Consider the following 24,171-nt stretch of genomic DNA (forward strand, 5'->3'; position numbering starts at 1 on the left):
AATCATGAGCACATTATTCAAGGAAGGCGGAGGGAGGGGGATGTAGGGGGATCCCTGTTGCTGTTGAGTTAAATTGGTGTGTGTGTGTGTTGAAGCAATTTGAAAAATGTCCAGTAGTCCACACACAGGTCAGCAGTGAACAATACAACGTTAACCGCTGGTCAGTGATGTAGCCTTGATGCATTAACAACAGTAATGTGGCCATTATTCAAGAAGCACAACACAACAACACAACAACAGACACTCACAGCCTGACATCCATCCATCAGACCATCTGCCCATCAATGAATGAACACTCAGCACCTAGCCTACGATACACGCAGGAACTGGGACCATCTATTCAGACAAATAAATTGTGATTCCAAAAACAACCTCACACGACACGCATGGACTGAACTGGGCCAAGTCTAGACATTTCACACATACAAATTATGCCCACGGAAATTGTCTGTCAGAAATGTGTTTACAATCCCTGAGAATGGAGATTATGTTTTTATAAACTCCAAACACATTTCCTCAGATAACTTTGTAATTAGATTTCAGGTTATCCACACTGCTGCCCTGTCTGAAGGCTTGCTCTTATGCAATAATGTACCAACACATCGCGTCGGACTACTGACCATCCGAGACATTTACATAATCGCTCCGTTCAGTCTCACAGGTCACAGTAGTAGTCTAATGGCATTGAGAGCAAATGTATAAGTTAAGCAACCCTTCCCTTTGACATTTCTCCCATGCTGCTGATAACAGGGAAGAGTTTGAGGTGATGAGCCTGATAAACAAGAAATCAAAGAGGGGTGGGGGGCTCAAAAAGAGTTACTTCTTGATGCAGAAAAAAGATTTTCAACTTTAGAAATAATGTGTGTAAAACCAGGATGTTAAAAATGTTGTTATAAATGAAAATAAAAATGACTAACCACTATATCATTTAAAAAACATATATACTGTATATGTGTATTCTAGTGTGAATCTGTACTGCTTTTCTTTCTCTATCTGTTGCTGCTTAAACTCCTGAATTTCCCCACAGGGATTAATAAAGGCACATCTTATCTTATCTTATGTACATTCCTTACTTTTCTTGTTAAAAGGTAATAAAAGATAATGGAAGTAAATTGATGTGTTTATTTTAACTATGGATCTTTACAAATAGGTTATGTTTTAAAAGTAGCACATTAAGCCATGCAAGTCTAAGTACACACGGCCGGTACAGTGAAACTGGGCAAACTATCACTTTAAGGCTACGTTTGTGAGAAAACAATGAAATCAAAGATTTGTATGCAGCAAGAAGCACCAATCATCTTTTTATCATAACATTACAGCCCGCAAATTCTGAGGCAATCTTAAAACAATATTCCAAAACAAAGTGGAATTCAAAGTTGATGTTTTTTTGATATGAGAGCAGATTGGAAAGCTGTGAGGCGTACACAAACAGCTCTTAGTGTTTAAAGGTTCTGACATACCTCTTAGCCCTAACATAAGGAAGCTGTTAACTCAGTACAGAGCCATCATTACAGATAATAATAAATTATCTATAAGCTGATAATTTGCTGCATCACCACACTGCAGAGTCCTTAAAGCTAGGACCAACTGGTGCTAAGCAGGAGGGAAACAGGGTCACATGGGGGCTAAAGGGGGGTTGTGGCTGTATAATGTAAGTGTGCGTCTTCTGTTTTTCTGTTTTTACGAGGAAGTACGAGCCTGCATGCCTGAGTTTTTGTGCATGAGCAGCAGTGAGCCCAGCGAGGGGGCTAGTGTCTGGAGCGTGTAATTGAAACACAGTCCCATGCAGAGCCACACACTGAACCCACTAATCTCCTCCTGACAAAGTGGCTTAGCTTCTATGGGGTCATATGGCACAGAGAGACAGCTTAAACACAACAGAGAGCGCGGGCCGACCTGTACCCGGCCAGCAGACCCTCTGCGTTCAACAGGTCACACTTCAAAAAACAATTCAACCAACATTCTATACATACACTGACAGAAACACCTGTAAACAGGGGCAAACAATGACTAGGAAACTAAAGTACTGAGCAAATATTACAAGAAATGAAACGTCCAAGTGCTACAGCTAACTACTTCCCCCGGGTCCTGAGAGATAAAGGAATTCTCCAGTGATAACACACACCGTACACAGGACAATAGTTATTGTGATTACACCAGAGCCTGAGCGGAAGTAAGAAACAACAGAAGTTAAACACTAAAAAGTGCAGTCACACAGTAAAAACACACCTCCCATTTGACTGCCATGACACAGAAACAGGGTATCATGTATTGGACAACTACCCCAGGGTAACTTTATAAAGGTTGTTAAGTGAGAAACAGAGAAATGTGCACAATTTTTCATCCACCTCTGTTGCTTATGTCTTTTTTTCAGCCCTTGCAAACCCTTCTAAACCAAATTCTCTGCAAGGCCGCTGACCTTTAGCTATGTGGGTCAGAGAGTGACACCAAAGGAGCACATGGGGATTGTTTGCAATGAAAGCTTTACAAGAAAAAAAAACATGAGCAACATACTGGCCCAAAAACTGAAAAGTTAGGTGATACTGTGATGTTTTATAATGGTATCTTTTTGATTATGTAAACAGAAAACACATAGCTTTAAAACATATTTAGCTGTTTGCCACAGGTCTGAGCAATGTTATTCAAAGATAACACAAGGCCTGTTTGTATATCCGCAGTAAAGCAGATCAGACTTTACAAACAGGTGGAAAGCCGCTGTTTGTTCAAACACTTCCTCTGAGCTTACCTGTCCTCTGCAGGAACAGTCTGAGTAGAGGACTGGCCACGGAGATGGCTTTGTGGTAGTTATCGTCATTGTTGATGGGCAGCAGGTCCCCGTGGACGTCGGCGTAGCCCACCAGCAGCTCCACGTTGGGGATGCGATGCACATGCTGCAGGAGGCCGTAGAACTCATCGAAGCGGCCCGGCTTCGACCGATCCAGTGAGAACCGACGAAACTCTGCACCAAACTGGGATGGAGCAGAGAGGTAGACGCATGTGAGCTCAATTTAAAAACATGTGGGTATGAAAAAGAAAGAGAAAGAAAATATGAAATTGCGAGATTGGCAGGATGTAAAAAGGACTGAGTTTTTCTGTAAGGGCTGTCAAATTAAACAGACACAATTCAACACGATTGGGGCTTTCCACAATTAAATGAAAATGATGCGTATTAAAGTTTAAAATGTCTGGTTCAATCATTATGTTGCAGATGCAAGCCGAGTAGAAGAGTAATATTTACCAGAGAGCGGCAAACCATATGAGCATTATTTTCATTCTGATGCAAAAATATACGTTAGCAGTAATGTAGCACATTTCCAACATGGAAGTGATTTAAAAAGTAAAACAAAACTAATGTGTTCCTAAAACCAATAAAGAACTAAATTAAATATGTGTGATCAAAATGTTGATCTGAATAATCCTGGTCATCTTTTTAGCCATCATTTGCAGCTATACCGATAAGTACACTCTGTTCTGGTACCCAAGATCATTTCTAAAGCGCTGTATGCAAGAGTCTGTCATCCATGTGGACAACGTATACACACCGCATGTGATGAATTATTAATGTGTACTTTGGGATGTGTGTGTGTGTCTGTGTTTGCGGATGCAGTATGTTCAAGGCTGAACAGCATTGTCTAGTCGAGCTGTCTGACAGGGTGTTTTGGTAGTGGTAAGAAAGACTGTGTCCCCACAAAACAGTCTGACTGGATCAATGGCTGCAGATGCCTAATTTTTAGGCAACTCTTTTGATGAGACACTGAGCCTAATGTCCCATTGGTGGTGGTGATGAGAGGTGTTGTGGTTACTGTTGCCCAGCGCTGACAAAAGATGATCTACAACTCACTGCCAACCTGGACATCTGATGCATTTAGTAGCACCATAGTAGAATTCAATTAACTCTAGGTTGGGGAACAGGTCCCAATCCTGTTTCCCGCATTCAGACACGAGTAGACAAAACATTTCAAATGACCCTATACTGCTGGGTTTGGAAAGCAGCGGAACACAATACAATAAAGAGTGTTTTATAACTTTGTGTTTAGTGGTCGGGATGAAAACGTACAGTATAACTGTAACCTCATGTGTCAAGTAACACAGACAGTGTTTTTTTTATCAACCGTACGTAGTTCTTAAAACTAGTTTTGAGCAGTAAAGCGCACTGAGGCCCGTCCCACAGCATCATGGATGTACACAGAGAACCGTGCCAGGGGCAGGAGGCAGGCGCACTGTCGCGGAAGGAGCCATGAGCCTGTCGCAGGCCGTATAACACCTCACGCGTCGGAAAATAACACAACAACAGGCAGCTAATAACAAGTCACACCAGGGTTATTTGACATAATGACACGGGGTTATTCGTAAACTTGACGCAAACTTTGAGTCAATATTTGGAAGGGTGGAGCGGCGGAGGTGGCTGTGACAGGTGAAACGGGCTCACTGCGGCGTCAGCTGACATAACCTCCACCTTAAAACTTACCCAGAACAACTTAAATATCACTACGCCACGGGGACATCAAAGTTTGAAGTATGGCTAGCTACCAGAAAATGAGGCAGTGTCAGTAAATCTGTGTTGGCTAGTTAAGCTCTAGCTAATGTCTGTGTCATTTGTGCGACATCATAACTTGCAGGCTAAATTAGCTAGGGTAATCATCGTTGGGGATAGTTAAGACTACAAATAAAGCAGGTAAAGTGTAAAAGAAGTCACTCTTTGTAGCTGTTACCTTGCTCTTCACCTCCACGGCACTCAGAGAACGGTTGCTCGGAACTCGGTGGTTTTTGTTCATGTTTCGCTAGCAGCGGGACCGCCGCCAAAACACTCACACACTCGCACTGCTCCTCCTGCCGCCGCCGCTGCTGCTCGGTCTCCAGAAACCACACGTATCCACCAGTTATTGGTTCCAGTAACACGGTCTGTCCCGCGACTTCTCGGCGTCCAGCGGGTTGCTTAATTCCTCCGAGAATGCGACAACGGCTGCCAACCAGCCTAGCTCACCCTGTGAACTTCTCTCCTCTCATTCTTGCCGCTGCCAGTGTCGCTTCGTGCTGAGTGTCCGGCTCTGCCTCTCTGCTCACTCTGCATGGAAAGGGGGCAGACCAGACTTCAAAATAAAAGTCTTTCGCTCACCCCTGACGTCACAATAAGAACCCTTTATCATCCTGCCTTTCTGTGGGCATATCATTAAGTTATGATATAAAATATATTATTTATGGTTTCTCCTATCCATCAAAAAGTCATCAGCAACTTCAAGAATGATGGATCTTTTTTAAATATTAAATCATATTCACATAATGATGCTCTATACATTCTATGAAGGTAAGAAACATGTCTTACATGAAAAGTTCTTGGGTCCACATCTTGATTGGCAAGGTATGACTATAATTGTATATTTAATTATATAAACTCTGTATTTTCAATAAGATTAAATAATAGGCTGCACAAAATGGTACACAAAACATATACAACAAAACTTAATTTCAAAATTCTTAAATATTGAAAACAGAATCAAAACACTTTTATTTTACATTTGTTTTACATTTAGATTTTAAGATGTGTGAAACTAAAATTGTAAATTATACATAAGATGATGTACATAAAAGTGACTTAATTGTATAATATTATTTATGGTACTTTTTGAATACAAGATGACACACATTGTATTAGCTTTCTATGTGAATTTAAAGAATAAATTCAGACTTTCAAACAAATAAACACTAACTCTACTATTAGTCATTTTTCTTATTATTATCATATATTTTATATATACAGTGGGGAGAACAAGTATTTGATACATTGCCGATCTTGCAGGTTTTCCCACTTACAAAGTATGTAGAGGTCTATAATTTTTATCATAGGTACTCTTCAACTGCGAGAGACGGAATTTAAAACTAAAATCCAGAAAATCAGATTGTATGATTTTTAAATAATTAATTTGCATTTTATTGCATGACAAGTATTTGATCACCTACCAACCGGTAAGAATTCCGGCTCTCACAGACCTGTTAGTTTTTCTTTAAGAAGCCCTCCTGTTCTCCACTCATTACTTGTATTAACTGCACCTGTTTGAACTCGTTACCTGTATAAAAGAGACCTGTCCACACACTCAATCAAACAGACTCCAACCTCTCCACAATGGCCAAGACCAGAGAGCTGTGTAAGGACATCAGGGATAAAATTGTAGACCTGCACAAGGCTGGGATGGGCTACAGGACAATAGGCAAGCAGCTTGGTGAGAAGGCAACAACTGTTGGCGCAATTATTAGAAAATGGAAGAAGTTCAAGATGACGGTCAATCTCCCTCGGTCTGGGGCTCCATGCAAGATCTCACCTCGTGGGGCTTCAATGATCATGAGGAAGGTGAGGGATCAGCCCAGAACTACACAGCAGGACCTGGTCAATGACCTGAAGAGAGCTGGGACCACAGTCTCAAAGAAAACCATTAGTTACACACTATACCGTCATGGATTAAAATCCTGCAGCGCACGCAAGGTCCCCCTGCTCAAGCCAGCGCATGTCTTGGCCCGTCTGAAGTTTGCCAATGACCATCTGGATGATCCAGAGGAGAAATGGGAGAAGGTCATGTGGTCTGATGAGACAAAAATAGAGCTTTTTGGTCTAAACTCCACTCGCCGTGTTTGGAGGAAGAACAAGGATGTACAACCCCAAGAACACCATCCCAACCGTGAAGCATGGAGGTGTAAACGTCATTCTTTGGGGATGCTTTTCTGCAAAGGGGACAGGACGACGGCAGCGTATTGAGGGGAGGATGGATTGGGCCATGTATCGTGAGATCTTGGCCAACAACCTCCTTCCCTCAGCAAGAGCATTGAAGATGGGTCGTGGCTGGGTCTTCCAGCATGACAACGAGCCAAAACACACAGCCAGGGCAACTAAGGAGTGGCTCCGTAAGAAGCATCTCAAGGTCCTGGAGTGGCCTAGCCGAAACCTGAAGGATCTGGAGAAGATCTGTATGGAGGAGTGGGGCAAAATCCCTGCTGCAGTGTGAGCAAACCTGGTCAAGAACTACAGGAAACATCTGATCTCTGTAATTGCAACCAGATATTAAGTTCTGTTTTTCTGATGTATCAAATACTTATGTCATGCAGTAAAATGCAAATTAATTACTTAAAAATCATACAATCTGATTTTCTGGAGTTTTGTTTTAGATTCTGTCTCTCACAGTTGAAGCTTATCTATGATAAATATTACAGACCTCTACATGCTTTGTAAGTGGGAGAACCTGCAAAATCGGCAGTGTATCAAATACTTGTTCTCCCCACTGTATAGTCATTTAAATCCGTGTTTGTGCTCACAACTAAATATAATTACAGAAAAATGTGTTTGCCAGTATAGTATACCTATTTATGTATTACTATGTGTTGTGTAGTATAATTTGTATATTGTTTACAGATGAGGGGAAGTGTATTCTGAATGAATTGTCATGGTGTAAAATACAGAAAATATAACATGTATTCAAAAGTAAATGTTATAGATGACTGTAACAACTTATCTCCTGTTGCATAGCGACACCTCCTGGCCAGAAGCTATATAGCTCTGCTGCCGCTGGCTAACTGCCTGACTACATTAAACCACGTGTTTTAGCTCATACTATTGAAGGAAGCCGGACAAAAGTAGTTGAATAAATAGATTGTTAAACTAGGAGGATGGTCTTAACCTTCAAGTATATAAATATGTTTCCAAAATGTAGGTAAAGGCCAGTTATATAATGTCTAAAGTGTATCATCCCTGCTGTAGCATTTACATGTTTCTTCATCCCCCTTTGCGTATTTGTTTCCTGGATAAGTGTGCCTTTTTTAAACTGTAATGCTTGGTTTTGACTTGATCTATTATTCAACAAGTAGATTTGAACTTTTGCATAACATGCTCGAAAACCCACAGAGTTTGACCTCAAACTTTGTATGTTTAACATCTAACCCATTCGACTGTTTGTTAGAATTGTATTGATCTATGACAAGACAAAATGTCTTCTTTAAGATAAGAGTTATTTTTCTCTTCGTCTATTTTACTTTTCTACCAGACAGGTTATATACAACCCTGATATAATAGAATGCATGATTTTCTGCTGCTATGACTTTGGGATCAAAAAGTATTGTTTTAATAGGTTGCAACAAGGTCAATTTTGTCATTCAGGTTATGACATATTTTGGCATCACACTCTGACATTATGAGCTAAGGTTAAACTTCCAAGATTGGAAACGAATACACCCTTGGCTACATCTTCACAAGCACTATCTGCAGGAGCACCTGTAGATCAGTGATGTCATCCGTCATCCACCACCTCATCCAGCTGAAAGGAAACTGCAATAACCACATGACACATACTTACAAGGGATGAAACAAAACAACGTTTGAAAATAAAACCTTAAAAATAACGCAATAACTCCCAAATGCAACATTCTTCGTCATGTTAAATCTATATGCTTATCAGTTGGTTGGGTAAATTAAAGGGCAAGTATGTAGTACTATAAATAAGCTAAGGTGTACATATGTATCAATATCCATTAAGGAATGAGTATTTGATAGCATAAAGGCTTCCCCTGCATAAAGAACATGGTTTTCAGAGGCACATAATTCTCAGAAACCTCACCCTACTCATACCTCAGTTACATTAAGCTAAAATAGCACGATAGTAGAAAACAACCAAATACATTAAAACTAGCATAGAAACAATTAAAAATTTGTATTTCCAATAAAGCAAGTCTATAACCTTTGCTGAACACCTGCCACTGTCTGTGGCCAGAAGTGGTGATACATACAAGATAATGGCACTTTCTTCTTCCGCTGCCTATGGACACTTAGTCTGAAATATGGCTTGATATCCATTAAAGAAAAAACATAAGGTCTATTTTATTTCTTTTTAAAAGTTAGCTTATTCTATCTTAACTCGGTGTGTACTTTGCATCATTTATGATTAAAAATGTATATGTATTTAATCACTAACTATACGTTTTGACGCAGAATTCTATCAAAGAAGCTCGTATAACAACTCCAAGGGCAGAGAACACATTTATTTTGCACTGAAATATATTTCCCAGCAGCAGGGTCATGTACTGACAAAAGAGACTGTCCTTCAGCTCGATAGAACATGATCAAGTAAAAAACTGAAGAAAAGGAACAAGACAGAGCCAGAGCTGCTGCTTTGTTTCGAAACATCACATCTGACATACGGTACGAATGGTAAAATTCTAAATATATTTAAATACCCATATCGTTTTTTTGTCAAGCCAAGTTTTTTTTATCTTCAGTATAAGAGGTGGCAGCTTGCTACATCAATCTTTCCATGGAAGATATTTTAGGCCCCCCCTGTTCACACACACATGTCCTTCACTCCCTCCAGTAAGATGAGTGTCTACAGCCCTATTCATGCCGTTTAATTAATCTTTTCAGAAGGACACATTGAAGGCAATATGCTACATGTGTTAAGGGGAAATACACGAGTCAGTGTAATCTACCCAGTTTCCCACAGCAGAGAATTCCCTACGTCCAAATATGAAAATATATCACTTTCTGTAATCCGTCTAATTTAAAATGCACCGTGTGCAAGCTAGATGGTTAGCTAATTAGGATTATGATGTGATGTTTTTTTAAAAGCCAGTTGGTAGTGTTTCCTACTTTTGAGCAGAGTTAGGCTAGCTTTTTCCCCCATCTTTGTAATAAGCTAAGCTAACTGGCTGCTGTTGTTAGCTTTGTAGCGTAGGTACAGTTCACATTTAACTCTCAGCAAGGAACCTATATACCACGGAGGCTATTCATTAAAAAATGTTAAAATACTGGATACTCTATAGTTGTTTAGCCCTTTTGGGTTTTGTGCCTCTGTAGTTATGTGGTGTCCTATTTGAATTCATTTTGTGTTAGTTGCTTTGCTTCTGTTTGTAGCCATTTTTCTTTTGTGTGTGGTGGCTTGGCCCTTGTTTTGTAGTGGTTGTGAGTTTCTTTCTGCCCTTTTTGCAGCTGTTTTGAGTCTCTTTGTACTAACTATGTACTGTATATTTGGTCATCGTGTGTTGTACTGATTTTGTGTATCTCTGTGACCATTGTGTGTCTCCTTGCAGCTGTGTTGTGTGTCTTTGTGGTCATTTTGCATCTTTTCCGGGTTGGTACCGTAGAGGTGCCTTAAAGGGGGGGGGCTGACACTATCTGTAGGCCTGTTCCCAGTATAAACAGAGACATGCCCCCCCACCCCCTCCCAGAACCCATAGGGATAAGTTGTCGTAGCCTAGATGATGATTGGGTGTTAATCAGAGTTGACTTAAGACGATGCAAGTAATCTCTCTGTCCTGACCCTGAAACTCTTTCTTCCCCCCTTGAGACTTCCTCTCCACTTTAATGTCCCCCCCCTTTATTCTTATTCTCTCCTCTTCTTTTCAGTCTCTCTTTTACTTTTACAATCGCCCACAGGTCTTGCCCTCTTCCTTTTAATTACCTCTCTTTTCCTCTGCCTACTAAATCATTAAATTTCATCATTTTCTCCCCATGAATCATCTGCACAATGTGTACCAGGGCTGCTCTGACTGCAGGAGGCGCTAGTGGTGTCTGCAAACAGCCCCCCCCCCCCAACCTCTCTCTATCTCCACCCTCCTCCTCCCTGTGTCTGTGCCTCCCCCCACCCACTTGCACCCCTTGCTCCATCTCCCAGCACTGCAGAAGAGGCCTCTTTCTTTATTCCCCCCCCCCCCCCCATACTGGTGTCATTGTCCCGGTTTGAGTGGCGCCCTGATCCAGATGACCTCCATCGACGTGCAATATTCACAGAATGTGAAGTACATAAGGAAATGTTGTACTTACAACATCACATCCAGCCAGACACACTTATTATTAACCCTCCCCCCCACCTCACTTTCCTGCAGGAGGCGCCATCATCGACTCCACTGCAGTCGCTACACCATGACAACCTGCTACATGTCCCCCTTTCTCCTCCTTCCTCACCTCTCACGTCCTGATGGTCATGTGATCACAGCTCAGGTGCTGCAGGTCAGGTGGGGGCAAAATCAAAACTGACCTGTGACGAGTTCAACCAATTAGCCCCCCCCCCCCCCCCCCCCGCTTTTAAGTGCAGGAACTTTAAAAGAGCAGCCTGCACCTCTTTGTGTCTGACACCCCCCCCACACACACACACACACACACACACAGACACTCACAAACACACAAGGGCCTTGCTGTGTCCATCCTCCAGCTACAGGAGGCGCCAGTTTCGACACCATTATCACCTCCCCTCCCCTCCCCCCACTCCTCCTCCTCCTGTCTCACCCCCTTCCTCTCCCACCTCTCCCCCCTATACGCCCCTCCTCCTCAGCCTGCACATACCACTTCCTCTCCTCTTTTAACCTCTCCCTTCTCTTTGCTTCTCCTCCCTCGCGCTCCCATTCCTCTCCCCTTTCCTCCCCCTCCGCTCCTTTACCCACCCCTTTCCTCTTGTCTCCCCCTCTCACTCTCTCACCTCCCCTTCCCCCTTTGAAGGGCTGTTAGGCGCTCCTTCTGCACACAGCACTGCAGATGAGGCCTCCGCCTCCCCCACAGAACTGCCGGGCCTCTCTCACTCTCTCTCTCCTTCAGCCTCCCCCACCACTCCTTCCCTCCCTCCCTCCCTCCCTTCCTCTCTCTCACTCCTTACAACAGCATAGCAACACTGACTAGCGAGCCAAGAAGAGTCTTGCCTCCCTCCCTCTCTCCCTCCTGCACTGGGGTAATTTCCCTCCATTTTAGATTCCTCATCCCAGGGCGGCAAAGGATGGCATTTTTAATTAATTACTCTGAGGTAAAAAAAGATAAAAGCGAATGTATGCATCTTACTTCACTCAATTCACCTGTGTGTGGAGAGTGAGACTCACAAGGTGTCAGTGATTGCTCCCTACTCTGGGAGTGTGTCATCCATCCAATGGTGCAGCTATTCAAAGGGTTAATAATGTTCCATCTCTAATCCTAGGTAACATGCAGGAAGTGTCCATTTGATAAAGCTCAAGAACCAGAACATGGGAGCTTTCTGGCAAACATACAATGATAAAATAACTGGAATAATAATAATAATAATTGGAACTGGACAGCAGTGGGTTTGACACATGTACTATCTTGTCAATGAGGGCCCTGTTAAAGGTGCAATGTATAACTTCATCATCAGCAGTTCAAAAACTTGAAGAATATTATTGGATTATAACACAAATATGAAATTCACTTGAAAAGAAACGTTTCCTCTAATCTGCAGTGCTATTCAAGTATGCTTTGGTGTGATGTGCATAATGTTGGAGATGTCACCTGTAAAGATGTCTGACCTCTCTATAGTATAATGGAACTAGATGGCACTTGTGGTTAGAAACAAGGGAGATATCTTTACAGCAGATCCCGACAAAAACTATTCAACGCTAGAGGAGAAATATGTTTGATGTGATGTGAACTGTCCCTTTAAAGATGTCACAATCATGTCATAGAATTGTTCACGTGTAATTACTATGATTCTCTATTTTGGTGACGATATGGTATATACTTTTATGAATAGAGATATAGAATCACACCTATCCCCGTACTATCTAAAAGTGACAAAGCAATGTAAATATTCTTCAAGATGATTAATACACAATTGCTCATTTTAACTTTTCAATAAATACCGTTTAATTGTTTCAGTGAAAGGATCATTTGCATGTCACTTAGATTAGATTAAAATAAATACAATAAATATGAATCATTTGTACCAATAAAAAAGATAGAAAACCAAGACAGCCATTTTTGGTGCCACTGTTTGAATATGATCCATCTTCTTGGCTACTGGTTTATATATTGAGTGTTGTGCTGGCTGTAAAGTTAAAAGATAAGATGATATCATTAGTCAAGGAATCATATTGAAACTTGATTTTTCCCTTGGTAGCTCAATGTATTCAATTTTTTTCAAATAAAATGTAATTTAAAAAAATCTCTTTGGCTAGTCCCTCTACACATGTCCCTGGCATCCCATTGGTTTACACTTTTGAATGACATTTGTTTTCACTGGCTGCTCAACTAGTGCTGGCACCACAATTTTGTTAGGGTCCCTGGAGATACAGGTTTCCGTTTTATGAGGCTTGTTTAAAATTGTATTCAGTTTTTCTGTTGATGAAGATTAGTTTTTGGACACAATCCTCTTGGTCTTCCTTTAAACAAAGACACTGGCATGACCATTATTTCAGTGAGAAGCACAGTTACAGCACTTTATTTTTCATAAATGCTTAAGTGAAAAATGAAAACATAAAAACAAATATACACACAATTCAAAAAACACAAATTGAATACTGTTCTTTGAAAAGAAATAATGAAAAGAGAATTTGCTTTCACTGTTGTGGAACTCCGTATGCTGCCTACTGTCCAGTCTTGTTGGGCAAATAAACATCAAGTTAGAACTGTAAAAATAGAACGTGAGAACAGTACAGTCAACGCATAAAGCATGAGGCTGCAGAAAGTTCATGAAATGCCCCTTTAAATCTGGGAGAAAATATCCCGACACTATCCTTTCAGAAGAGAAATCATAACAAAAAATAACAATAATCAGAAGCAAAAACAATTCAAATTTTGTTGTTTTATATATAGATATATTATTTTGCAAAAAAACTAGGTTTTTATTAAAAAATAAACTTAAACATACGAGAAAATACCAGCCACCAAAGCGACAACTATCGTTAAGCATACCAATGTAGAACATATGAGGTTACCTTACACACAGGTAATAGCAAATATCAGGGGTACATGTACGGCAACGTCCGTCCAAACATGTCTAAAAGACTGTACAAATATACACTAGCATCGCGCTGTTACTACATGAAAAATTATGGATTATCTGGCCAGCTTAAAAAGCTTCACCTCACAACAACTCAATATGTTTAACCACGAGTTCAGTGGATGAACCAAAGCTCCTCATCTCAATGTCATAAAGAATATAGAGGCAAAAACGTTCTATTAGTTTGGTACTTCTCTGGTGTCAAACATTAAAACTTTTGTTGACAAATCTTCTCATCTTCTTGTTGAGCCTTTTAAAGTCATTGGATGGCTTGTTTTGATTTCTTTCCTTATCGCTCCCTCCTTCACAGGTACCCGATGTGACCGGGTCGTGTCCTTCAGTGCAGGCGAGGCAGATTTGTTGGCTTGGGTCAAATCTAAAAGTGTCCCTCTCACTGAGAGTCTTTTGGATTGTATCAGTCAGACCTGCTGTTTGCCCAGCTGGGCCCCGTCTCTCCTGCTCCTCGCAGACGATGGGACAAACTTGGGAATAATGATAGGTAGAGAGTCTCTTCCTTTAGCAGCCTGTCTCTCTGAGCCCTCCGTGGGCCCGAAGCCGTTCTCTACATGTGCCTCCTCCTCATCTTCCTCGTCGTCGTCCTCATCATCATCTTCTTCATCTGACAAGTCGTCTAGATCTGAAACTATCTTAGCACCTGTCCCCGGCTCCATTCTCTTGTCAGTTCCAGCAAGCTGTTTGTTTCCATGGAGACGTACCTCTCCCTCTTGCTGCTTGTTATCCCTCTGCTGCTCGTCCTCCTCGCTGTCGGAGTCGATGGCGATGGGCTCTGACAGGTCCAGAGGTATTTTCTGTGCTAAGGTGCTGTTGATTGTCTTGGTTTGGTCTGTGCTGGCACTGTTGGGTTTTGGTGCAGATGGCGTTCCTTTGGTACGCTCCGCAGCTCCCTTCTGTGGGGGGGCCACCCCACCATTAGCAGCTGCAAGCTCCCTGTGTTTCCGGAGAGCCTGCTCAGACACCCCTATGTGCGTGGTAGAGGTCCGCCTCTTGCTCGGTTTGCCCTCAAACACGGTGTCCTGCACGATGTCCAGCTCGTGGCTCACTCTGCTCAGCTCGTGCATGCTGAACCCGAGCAACACGCCGGGGTTCTGGCTCTCACATTCCTGCACACATTTCCTCCTTTTGTTGACAAAGTGGCTGGAGATGTCCGACTTCCACAGCCACAGACTGGCTGCCAGCTTCTCCACCTCCCGCTGCGTGGGATACGGCGCTTCATTGAAATACTGCGTTAGGAACGCCTTCCTGGATTCGTATGACTCGTTTTCGTGTCCTTTGGGATCGAGCGCCAGAATTACAGGTTCATCTGGGTCTTCTACAAACGTAGATGGACCGTTGTCCCGTGGGTTGGCCCTTTCCCCAGGGGGCTTCCTTCGTTTTGGTGCACTGCTGTCAGAGCTATCAAAGCTGGCCCGTTTCTGAGTGCTGCTCGGGGCCTGGCTGACCCGAGGAGAGTGAGCCGCCCGGCTTTCCTGCCCATTTTGGGTCTTCCCGACACCTCGACAGTGCACCAGGTGTAGAGTGATGGTGGAGGCGGTCATGTTACTGGTATAAACCCCCAAGCAGTGAATACACTTGTAGGTCAGTTTTTTTTCTACAGGGTGGACAGTCTGGATCACCTGGTGCCGCTCTCTCAGGTGGTGGGCCAGGGAGTCTGAGATGGGGCCCTTGAGGATAGAGAAGCAGAGAGGACAGAGCGTCTTCCCAACATCCCTCTTGTAGGGCACAGACGCCTGTGGAGCACTCTTGGTTGCTGCGCTGTCAGCCCCCCCTGAAGCTGTTTTGGGGGGGTGCAGAGGCATTAACCTCTTGCCTGATATGAGGGAGGCAGACAGAGCTGAGGATGGGGAGGTGTTGTTGTTTTGAGCGTGAAACGCCACAGACTCCTCGGGAGCATCCCTCATGTTGTAGGTAGTGACAATCAACTGAACATTCTTGGGATTGCCCTGCTGCAGAGTGAGGTCAAATGTCAAGGGGGAATCTGTGCGTGGGCCGACGGTCTCGTCTGGGTGCGCCTGCCGCATGTGGGACACCATCTTCTCCACGTCGTTGAAGGTGGCGCGGCAGTGCGGGCAGGACAGCCCGTGGATCAGCATATGGTTCAGCAGCGTGTCGCTGGGCAGGTAGCGGTTGCAGTACAGACACTTGCTGGTGAAGTTGTGGATCTTCATGATGTAGTTGGCTACAGCCGGCACCTTCTCCGCTTTGTGCTCCTTCTCAAAGTGAGCGCTGTACACGTTCTCCGGGAACAGCTCGTTGCAGATGGTGCAGATCTTCCACTTCTGGGTGTAGGATGTGCCGAGGACTGAAGAGCCGCCTTTCTTGGCCGTGACGGAGGCTACGGTGGTACCTGCAGCCTGGACCCGGGATCCCAGACAGTTGGATTTGAGTGAAGAGGCGTTGAGCACAACTGGACTCCGCATGCCGCTGCTGGAGAGAAGCTGCTTGGCTGCGTGTGACTGCTGGGGAACAGAGACCTGGGCGTTCCCTGGGAGAGTCACCCTCACCTGCTGGCTGCCGATGGTGTACGACTGACCCTTTAACCTGACCCCTTCATGTTTGATCCCCGTCAGGAGACTCTGAGCGTTGAAGCCCCCCTTTGATGAGATGATGACTCTGCCCAGCTGCTGGGAGGCTGGAGACCTGGTGGTGGCCATGACTGCACCTTTAGGGCCCATCCCAATGATGGTCTTGTCTCCCAGGGTTTTGGGGACCATGATGATGGGTTTGGGACGGGGGACTATCACACTGGTGTGGCCGATCATGGCGGTCACCTGGTAGCCAATCCTCTCGTGGTCCTCGATGACGTGTTGGACGAGCGCCTCGTAAGTCCGCGGGACAAAGAGACACTTCTTGCAGTGAATCTGGTTACTGTTCACACTGTTCGTGGTGCTGCTCTCTGTGGAACCATTCTGAGCGCTTGCCTTCTCTCCCGGTTTCACAATATAGGGCTGGGCCACCTGCTGGAAGTGTTCCCGGTAGATGTGCTTGCGCACCACATTGTACAAAGGGTCCCTGTAGGTGCACTTTTTGCAGTAGTACACTGCCTGTTCCACGCTGTCCCCACTCCTTTTCAGCACCCCGTCTTTCATCACAAGCCCACTGGCCCCCACCACCATTCCGCCAGGGCCCTGCCGCACGGCGTTGTTAGGCATGTGGAACAGTTTGATGTGCGTTTCCAGAGTCTTTTTGTTGCCATTGTAAGTGCAGTAGGGGCAGTTGAGCAGAATGTTGTTCTCAAAGTCCTCGCTGTGGACGTTGCGGAAATGGCTCTTGTACGCCGAGAAATATTTGGATGCAAAGAGGCAGCCGGTGCAGCAGAAGGGCTTTGATCTGTAGTCCTGGAGACACAGAGGTGGAGAAAAAGTTAAGACTTGACAAGTTTTTTTGTCTCCAGGGTCATGAACAGTAAAACTAAGCCCTCTCAAGGTACCTATACGAAAACAATCCAGATTCTTGAAGTCTTAAACGCAATTATGAATAATAAAGTAGAAACCATTTCTTTATTCATACAGTAATCAATGTTTATTGTCACTTTATTTATTTTACCAGCTGTTCATATTGACTTTGATTGTTTTATGTGATCATTATTATTTACTGCTAGCTGCTGTCTGGTGTGAGACGCCAGAAGAGGATTTTTTTTCACATATTTTAGTTAATAAAATATACGAGTAATTGTATAAATTAAACTCCAGAATGTGTTCAGGCATTTCGCAAACATAACGTAAAATTATTTATATTGTGTTAAATTGAATTGCTCAAACACCAAGCTGATTGTATTGTACCTTTATACATGTTCTCTGTTGCAAGTATAACAGTTATTTAAAAATAGATAATGATATCAGTGGTCCAAAAAAAGAGACATTTATGTGAGAATGCGTATCAGAGTGCGTCACACACCTGGACTTTGGTATGTGATGGTTCCCACATGCACACATCTTCCCAGCAAGTGTGCTTTATATACACCTCTGGAGGAGTATAGTCTTTGTAGTCCTGAAACAAGAAGGAATAGAAGATTAAAACGTGATGATGACGGAAAAGGCACAATCATTGAGGAAATATTCTATTTCAAAGATTCCTGCATCAAAAAGCTGCTTCATGGGCACAAGCTAGGCAAATACATTCTGGAATAATTTCAGTCTGGGTGATGCCAAACTCAGCTTGCTTCAGAGATGTTTATGACTAAGGGGTTTCTGGGTAATTGTAGGCAACAGATGTGCACAAATTCAAAGTCTGCCTTTGTGTCAAACACAATTATTCCAACATATTTTAAAGGGTTACATTCTTCCCAGATTTCCTTTGTCTTGGGACCATGTTTACTTTATGTTGGGGCTGGACAATAATTCACTATGTACACTTCTGGCCTTTATAATCTTGTGCGCAGTTAGATTCTGGTTTGTTCTTGTGTATACATGAATGACAAAACCAAATTCTGTGGAACATTAGGAGCTGTGAGGAGTGTGTTGGTGTCTAGGTCTGGATGCTGAATGATGTAACATTTTTGGGTGCTGTTTTTAAGCCAGAGAAGCATATTCCTCCTGCACTAAGTGTGATAAAAAGGACAGGGTGTCAATGAGGGTAAGAACAATCTGTAGGCTATATTATACAAGCTCAGGTCAGATGTATGCACATGTATGCAGCAGTGTGAGACACACTCATACTGAACCTTAACTTCCTGTACTGTATCTCACTTCCAAAACTGACTTTAGCATCAAACCAAAACAAAGGTCCCATGATGATGCTGGGAATATACATTTTAAAGACAATCAAAGTCATATTTGACAATCACGTGGAAACTTCAGCTGTCACTGTGTGCTACTTAAGGCAGAGTTATTACCACAGAGGAACAGGAGAGTGGGTGTTCATCATTCTAAAAGTACCAAAGTCAGGGCACACTCACCTCTAGGTGATCTCTACAGAACTCCAAGCCGATGTCTCCCAGGACCCTCTTGACATTTTTCCTTGCTTTCCGCAGACTGCCCAGGTTATTGACGGGGAGCTGGAACATTCTGCACGGCTGAGTCAGAAAAAACAAAACAAGCATCAACAGGTGTACGCTTCACTAACATGTCAAGTATAAAACCTAAAAGTAAGAAACAACATAAAAAATGAACTTGATGGATTTGATTATTTGTTAAAGTATTGGCTTTTGGGCATTCAGACCTAGAACTCTGTTCATTTTTTATTGTTTTACTCAGTGAATAATTAAAATGACAGCAGGGGAGCTCAATGGTGTTGTTAAAGGTACAGATGAGACAAGGAAGAAAGTCCAGTTCGTAACACACAAAGGCGTTTAAAAGCTTAACCGATGCTAAACAAATTGTGATTTTCTCATAGTTGACGACACAGAGGAAGCCTTTTTTTATGCACAGCAGCAAAGATTGGTGAATGTGCACAACGACACGATGATAAAGTTTCCTAGCAATGGTTCAAAACCATTTCAGGGACTGTGCCACGACGTGACAAACAGCAATGGAAGGGTAGACGAAGACTGCTAGCTTGTAAACATGGATGTAAACGACGAGAAATACAAGTATTAAAAAAAAAGAAACTGCTTAGTTTGCAAATGTTTCAGTATAGACATGAATTCAATGAGTTTGTTGTGCCTCCAGGTTACACATACAAATTGTTTGGATATTAACATGCAGTGCTTTATCCCCAAAATGCATTGTTTGTTTAAATGAAAACTCCAGGGCATCTTTAACTAAAGTTGCAACCGAGTGCTCGTGGTTTATTATTTATGAGGAGAAGTACAGCTGAGTTTTGCACTGCCTTCCAGCTGTGCACTAAAGCTACACACATGTTTAGTGTGTGTGATCTATTTAAGTTTTATTTGACCTGGGCCAACCTCACCTAGCCGAGTACAAAGACGGCTGCTAAATGGAGAGCATTTATATAGCGCTTTCCCAGGCTTTACGACTTCTCCAAGAGCTTAATATAGACATTTCTCCAGACCCCCCTGCCTCAAACACGTCCACTGGACTCCTTTGTTTACTCCTGTAACATAGTGACATCACTAGCGCTTCTATTGGCTAGCGCTTCAATACATTGTACGTGACATCACTAAGCGGTTGATCATAAAAGCCAGCTATCATCTCAGAGCAGACTGGGCTCTGGTTTCAGACAGAGGGTGAAAAGAGGAGTTGCAGCACAGGCAGTATGAGAACAATAAAGAGCTTTTTGAACATTAAAGCATAGAGACATGTCCCAGTAGAGACTATACAACTATCAACCTGAAAATGAGCAGAATAGGGCCCCTTTAATACAGAGGCTGCCATACAATGACAATATGCGATCAGGAACAACTTGCGGTTAAGTATTTCAGCCAAAACACATCAAGACGTTGACTTCTGGGGCTGGGGTCAAACCCCCTACATTCTGGTTGTTAGACGACCACACTACCTCACAAACACAATTGCCAATTAGACGGGGATACTATGCGGCCATTCATTAAGCAGGATCATCACCAACATTGAGCTCAGCATAAGTGAAGGCACATTTTGAGTCGGTGCTGTTTAATTCACTCTCCAAAAGTGGCAGGTCGATGTCTCCATTCAAATCAGCGCTGCGTGTAGTGAGGTCAAAGGTCACCGATGTGGCATGACATAAAGGCAGCTCAGTGTCAACAAACAGCAGAGTGCCAAACAATCCCTGTGAACACCTCAGCATGTTTCCCTTTTAGAAGACCCAGAACAGAGAGGGGGAACAGTGTGTGTGTGTGTGTGTGTGTGTGTGTGTGTGTGTGTGTGTGTGTGTGTGTGTGTGTGTGTGTGTGTGTGTGTGTGCGTGCGTGCGTAACTGTGGGCCGAGTGAGGAGTCATGAGAACCGTAGACATGTCAGCCTGATCGTCTCACTGTCTCCCTGCTGTCTGTCTGTCCACCATTAAGAAAAAGTGCTGGAGTGAGTGAAAGAGACACCCGGGCCCACTTCCCCTCTCCCTCTGTCTCCCTCCCCTGCCTCCTCCCATTACTTGCAGATGGCGCTAGAGAGCAGCTCCATTATGTAAACCTCCCTCTGCTCTCCCTGCCTGCCCCCTTTACCTCCCTGCCTCGCAATACCATCACAGAATGGCGCCTCCTATTGAGTCAGCAGCAGCCTCTACAATATGTCTGCAGTGGAGGGGGAAGGGAGGGGAGGGATGGGAGATAGGGAGGGAGGGAGGGAGGAAGGGGAGGGACAGAAGGAGCTAGAGAGATCAGTGAAGGGGGAGGGGGAGAGAGGATGAGGTGGAGAGGAGGGGGTGAGGGAGCTGGGAGGAAGAGGAGGGAGGAGAGAGAGGGGAGGGGGAGGGGGAGGGAGGATGAGGTGGAGGGGGTGAGGGAGCTGGGAGGAAGAGGAGGGGAGAGATGAGAGAGAAGGAGAGGACAGAGAGAGCGACGGAAGTGGGGGGGGGGGGTGGGGAGGCAGGGAGGTCGGACAGAGGCTCAGAGGAGAAGGAAAGGGAGGGAGGGTGAGGAAAGGAGGGGAAGGGGTTGAGAGGGGAGAAAGAAAATGGAAGAGGGTGAGAGAAAAAAGAGGGGGCGATGGGTAGACAGGGAGGGGGTGGGAGGAAGAGAGAAAAAAGCCTAGGAGAGGCTGAGTGGGAGGGAGAGAAGGAGAGGAGACTCTCTCTGCTGGCAGAAAACTGGTCTCCCCCTTCCCCTGTGTGAGGAAAAAAAAATAGGGCCTACAAACCTCCCACCACAGATTTCCTCACGCTCCCTCACAGCTCCACCGGGACATGATAACCTATGTTCTGCTTCACTACTGCTCTTCCCCTTCCATGTGTACATGTTCACTGAGGGGACAACAGACATATTCACAGCAGAAAAGTTTGGGTTGATTCAAATCCACTGGAGTTTCAGGTTCAACACCTGTCTGCAGCCCTCAGCCATAAGGGTGTAGAGCACTCTATATGAGGCTCTAAGTCTCTAATATCTAACACTTGCCCTGACCAAGTGACTGCCCTCCTCACCCTGGATCCCATACAAGGTATGAGGGCATCTCAACCCACCTGGCATTATTCTAATAAGGGGGAGGATAGAAACATGTGCATAATTTAAAGATAATACGTAACATACGCCACAATCTGCACCTGGTTGTGAAAAGGTATAATGTGTGTCCCAGAAGACAGAACTCCCTGTTCAGTAGTGCAGCTTTACACTCTCAATAGTCATTTAGCATTTATATTTTATTAAAGTCGCAATACCTGCGTGTCTTGGTAGGTTGAGCTGCTGTGGATATAACAGAACAACTCGTGCAAAGAGACAACGTGAATGTAAATGCAATAAGCCCTGATCAACATCTGCCAGTATCCACATCGATGGGTTTGTCCGGGAGCTGCTGCCGCTGACAAAGAATGGGGACACATCGCGCTAAGTTAGCATGCTAAGCTAGCCAACTCGCATCAACAACACGGGCTGTTAAAAACTACTGCTGCCGTTTCTGTGCTTATTTATACAAAAGAGGGCTTTCGCTTGAGTTTACCTCAGTAGGTAAACAACCCTACCGGATAAGTGATTCAACTTGCTTACGTTACGTTGACCCCCCCCCCCACACCTACTCCCCTGACTTGAAGAAACAACCGTAATTCCCGTTTTAGCGACAGCCAAGTTACCTCAGCAGTGTCGTTAGTTCACCACCACACAGGTAGCCGCTGCTAACTCCTTTTGACTGTTACAGACAACACTATGACGGACAAGTTTACCTGCTTTCAAATCCGCTGCTCCCGTCTGAGTGAAATGTGTCACCTCAGGATGACTGAGGCGATGTATGGACACTTTCCCGCAGAGAGCTCCTTAATATCCGTACAGGTGACAACTGTTTGTTGGGGAAACCAGCAACCCGGCCGTCCGTTGGTCTATCCCCCAAGCCCGAATCTCCCTTGCTGAAACGGGCTATCCTCTTCCCTATGGTCGGCAAACGGGAACAGAAAGCCTCCGAGGCTCATTAGACAATTAAAACCTCCATTCCCGGAGTGGTGAGGGCGGACACATGTCCTATTGTTGGGAACAACTACCGGCAGAGCCACTATTACAAATAAATGCTCTTAAGTGCACCTATCACAGCCTGGCAGCCGATATGGTTTTGCCCATTCTTTTCTCTGACAGACAATACACATCCAGCATAGAAACTGCCCGATCCAAAATGGCGCAAATAGAAGGGGCGGAAGTGACATCTACTTGATTAGCATAAAAAATCTCATTGTGAGATCCTCGCGAGCCCAGCTCATTAAACTCCTGATTGATCTGCCAGTCAATTAGGCCAATTAAGGAAAAACCCACATAAAAAAACACCTACCTGGAGCCTGAAACACTGCAACGGTCCTTTGGTTTCTGTGTTCGAGCCTGTGAGGTAAACAACCCAGCACAGTAGTGGCGGGATCCTGCCGGCAGCGGGCGTCCTTCTGGTGTAGGTTTTTCGATTTGGGCGCATGCGCAGGCTACATCTGGCGCCCCCCCCCCCCTCTCCTGCGGTGGCTCGGATGTACACAGTGCCTCAGCACCCAACTGGGGAGGTATCTGCGGCTGGGTGGACGGTAGGTGGCGCTGTACTACACCACTGTTACTGCCCTTCAACCAAACTGACCGGGACTACTTTCCTGCACATTGCCTAGTGAAGGGCCGCAAGACAGCCCTTAATGAAGTACTGCATGTACACAGACTGCAGTGTAAGACTGCATTTAAATGGTTGAAGTCATGGTTGAAGTTTTTCATCATTTGGGGTTCTTCCTTTTCCCATTACCCCCATATCATCATTCATCAAAATGGGCCACCTGATTATGCTGTATAGGTATTTTACTAACCATGTTAATTACGAATATGTAACTTTTTACTTCATTTAGCCACAGACACATCACTGCTATAAGAATATATATTATCATTTTTTAAAAAATATATTAAAAGGACTTTCAACTAGCACATATTGTATGTATCTTATGGACTCCATTGGAATATATCTCAACTGGTAAATATAACCTTTTAAGTATCTTGTACAAGTCTATACATTTTTCAAAGTTTGCTTAATCTTGAAACTTGACCTGCAATCTGTTTAAAACAAAAACAAATCTATTCATCCTTTTTATTTTAAATTTGACAGAGTATGACATCTAATAAATGAGGCTTCTTCATAAGACATTTTTGGCTTCCAATCTCCTGCGTAATGTTTAAACTTTTTCTGAAATTCTTACCCTCTTTACTTTTATATGTTCAAATACATAAATAGGAGAGTACAAAACACAATAAGCCTGGAGCGTTCAGGGCCTGGAGGCTGATGCCTGCTTGGTAATCCAGCCTTGCAGACTTAAAGTGAAGAAGATGGATGTTAAATGTCTTTACAGTGGGATTTTTTGAAATTCATTCAAATATATTCACCCCGCTGTGACCCCTGGATGACATTTCCTTGTGTGTATGTGAGGGAGATTTCTGA

General features: G+C 43.8%; 2 protein-coding genes across 3 annotated transcripts in view; both read right to left on the reverse strand.

Moving 5' to 3' along the window:
- The window catches only part of pard6b (par-6 partitioning defective 6 homolog beta (C. elegans)), a 32,196-nt gene extending 27,147 nt beyond the window's left edge, over nucleotides 1-5,049 (reverse strand). The window contains exons 1-2 of the mRNA XM_063885640.1: nucleotides 4,713-5,049; nucleotides 2,747-2,969 (exon numbers count right to left, since the gene is read on the reverse strand). Coding sequence (XP_063741710.1) covers nucleotides 2,747-2,969; nucleotides 4,713-4,775 — 286 coding nt within the window. The 5' untranslated portion in view covers nucleotides 4,776-5,049. The remainder of the gene's footprint in view (nucleotides 1-2,746; nucleotides 2,970-4,712) is intronic.
- An 8,109-nt stretch (nucleotides 5,050-13,158) lies between these two features.
- adnpb (activity-dependent neuroprotector homeobox b) lies at nucleotides 13,159-23,117 on the reverse strand. Of its 2 annotated transcripts, none has more exons than XM_063891018.1 (4): nucleotides 23,044-23,117; nucleotides 18,664-18,780; nucleotides 17,664-17,756; nucleotides 13,159-17,104 (listed from the first exon to the last, which is right to left on the reverse strand). In XM_063891018.1, exons 2-4 carry the CDS (start codon nucleotides 18,769-18,771, stop codon nucleotides 14,168-14,170), a joined length of 3,138 nt encoding a protein of 1,045 aa, XP_063747088.1. In that variant the 5' UTR covers nucleotides 18,772-18,780; nucleotides 23,044-23,117; the 3' UTR covers nucleotides 13,159-14,167. The 2 variants fall into 2 exon arrangements, with proteins under 2 accessions (XP_063747088.1, XP_063747078.1); XM_063891008.1 differs by lacking the exon at nucleotides 23,044-23,117 and adding an exon at nucleotides 22,451-22,887.
- Between the last annotated feature and the right edge of the window lie 1,054 nt (nucleotides 23,118-24,171).

This window comes from Eleginops maclovinus, chromosome 1, assembly GCF_036324505.1.
Source record: "Eleginops maclovinus isolate JMC-PN-2008 ecotype Puerto Natales chromosome 1, JC_Emac_rtc_rv5, whole genome shotgun sequence".
Taxonomy (NCBI): Eukaryota; Metazoa; Chordata; class Actinopteri; order Perciformes; family Eleginopidae; genus Eleginops; species Eleginops maclovinus.

Excerpts from the sequence above, each read along its gene's own strand:
- adnpb (XM_063891018.1), bottom strand. The coding sequence starts at position 18,771 with ATGTTCCAGCTCCCCGTCAATAACCTGGGCAGTCTGCGGAAAGCAAGG. Across the intron at positions 17,757-18,663 it reads TCTGTAGAGATCACCTAGAG|GACTACAAAGACTATACTCC; the intron begins GTGAGTGTGCCC and ends TTCTTGTTTCAG. Across the intron at positions 17,105-17,663 it reads CATCACATACCAAAGTCCAG|GACTACAGATCAAAGCCCTT; the intron begins GTGTGTGACGCA and ends CTGTGTCTCCAG.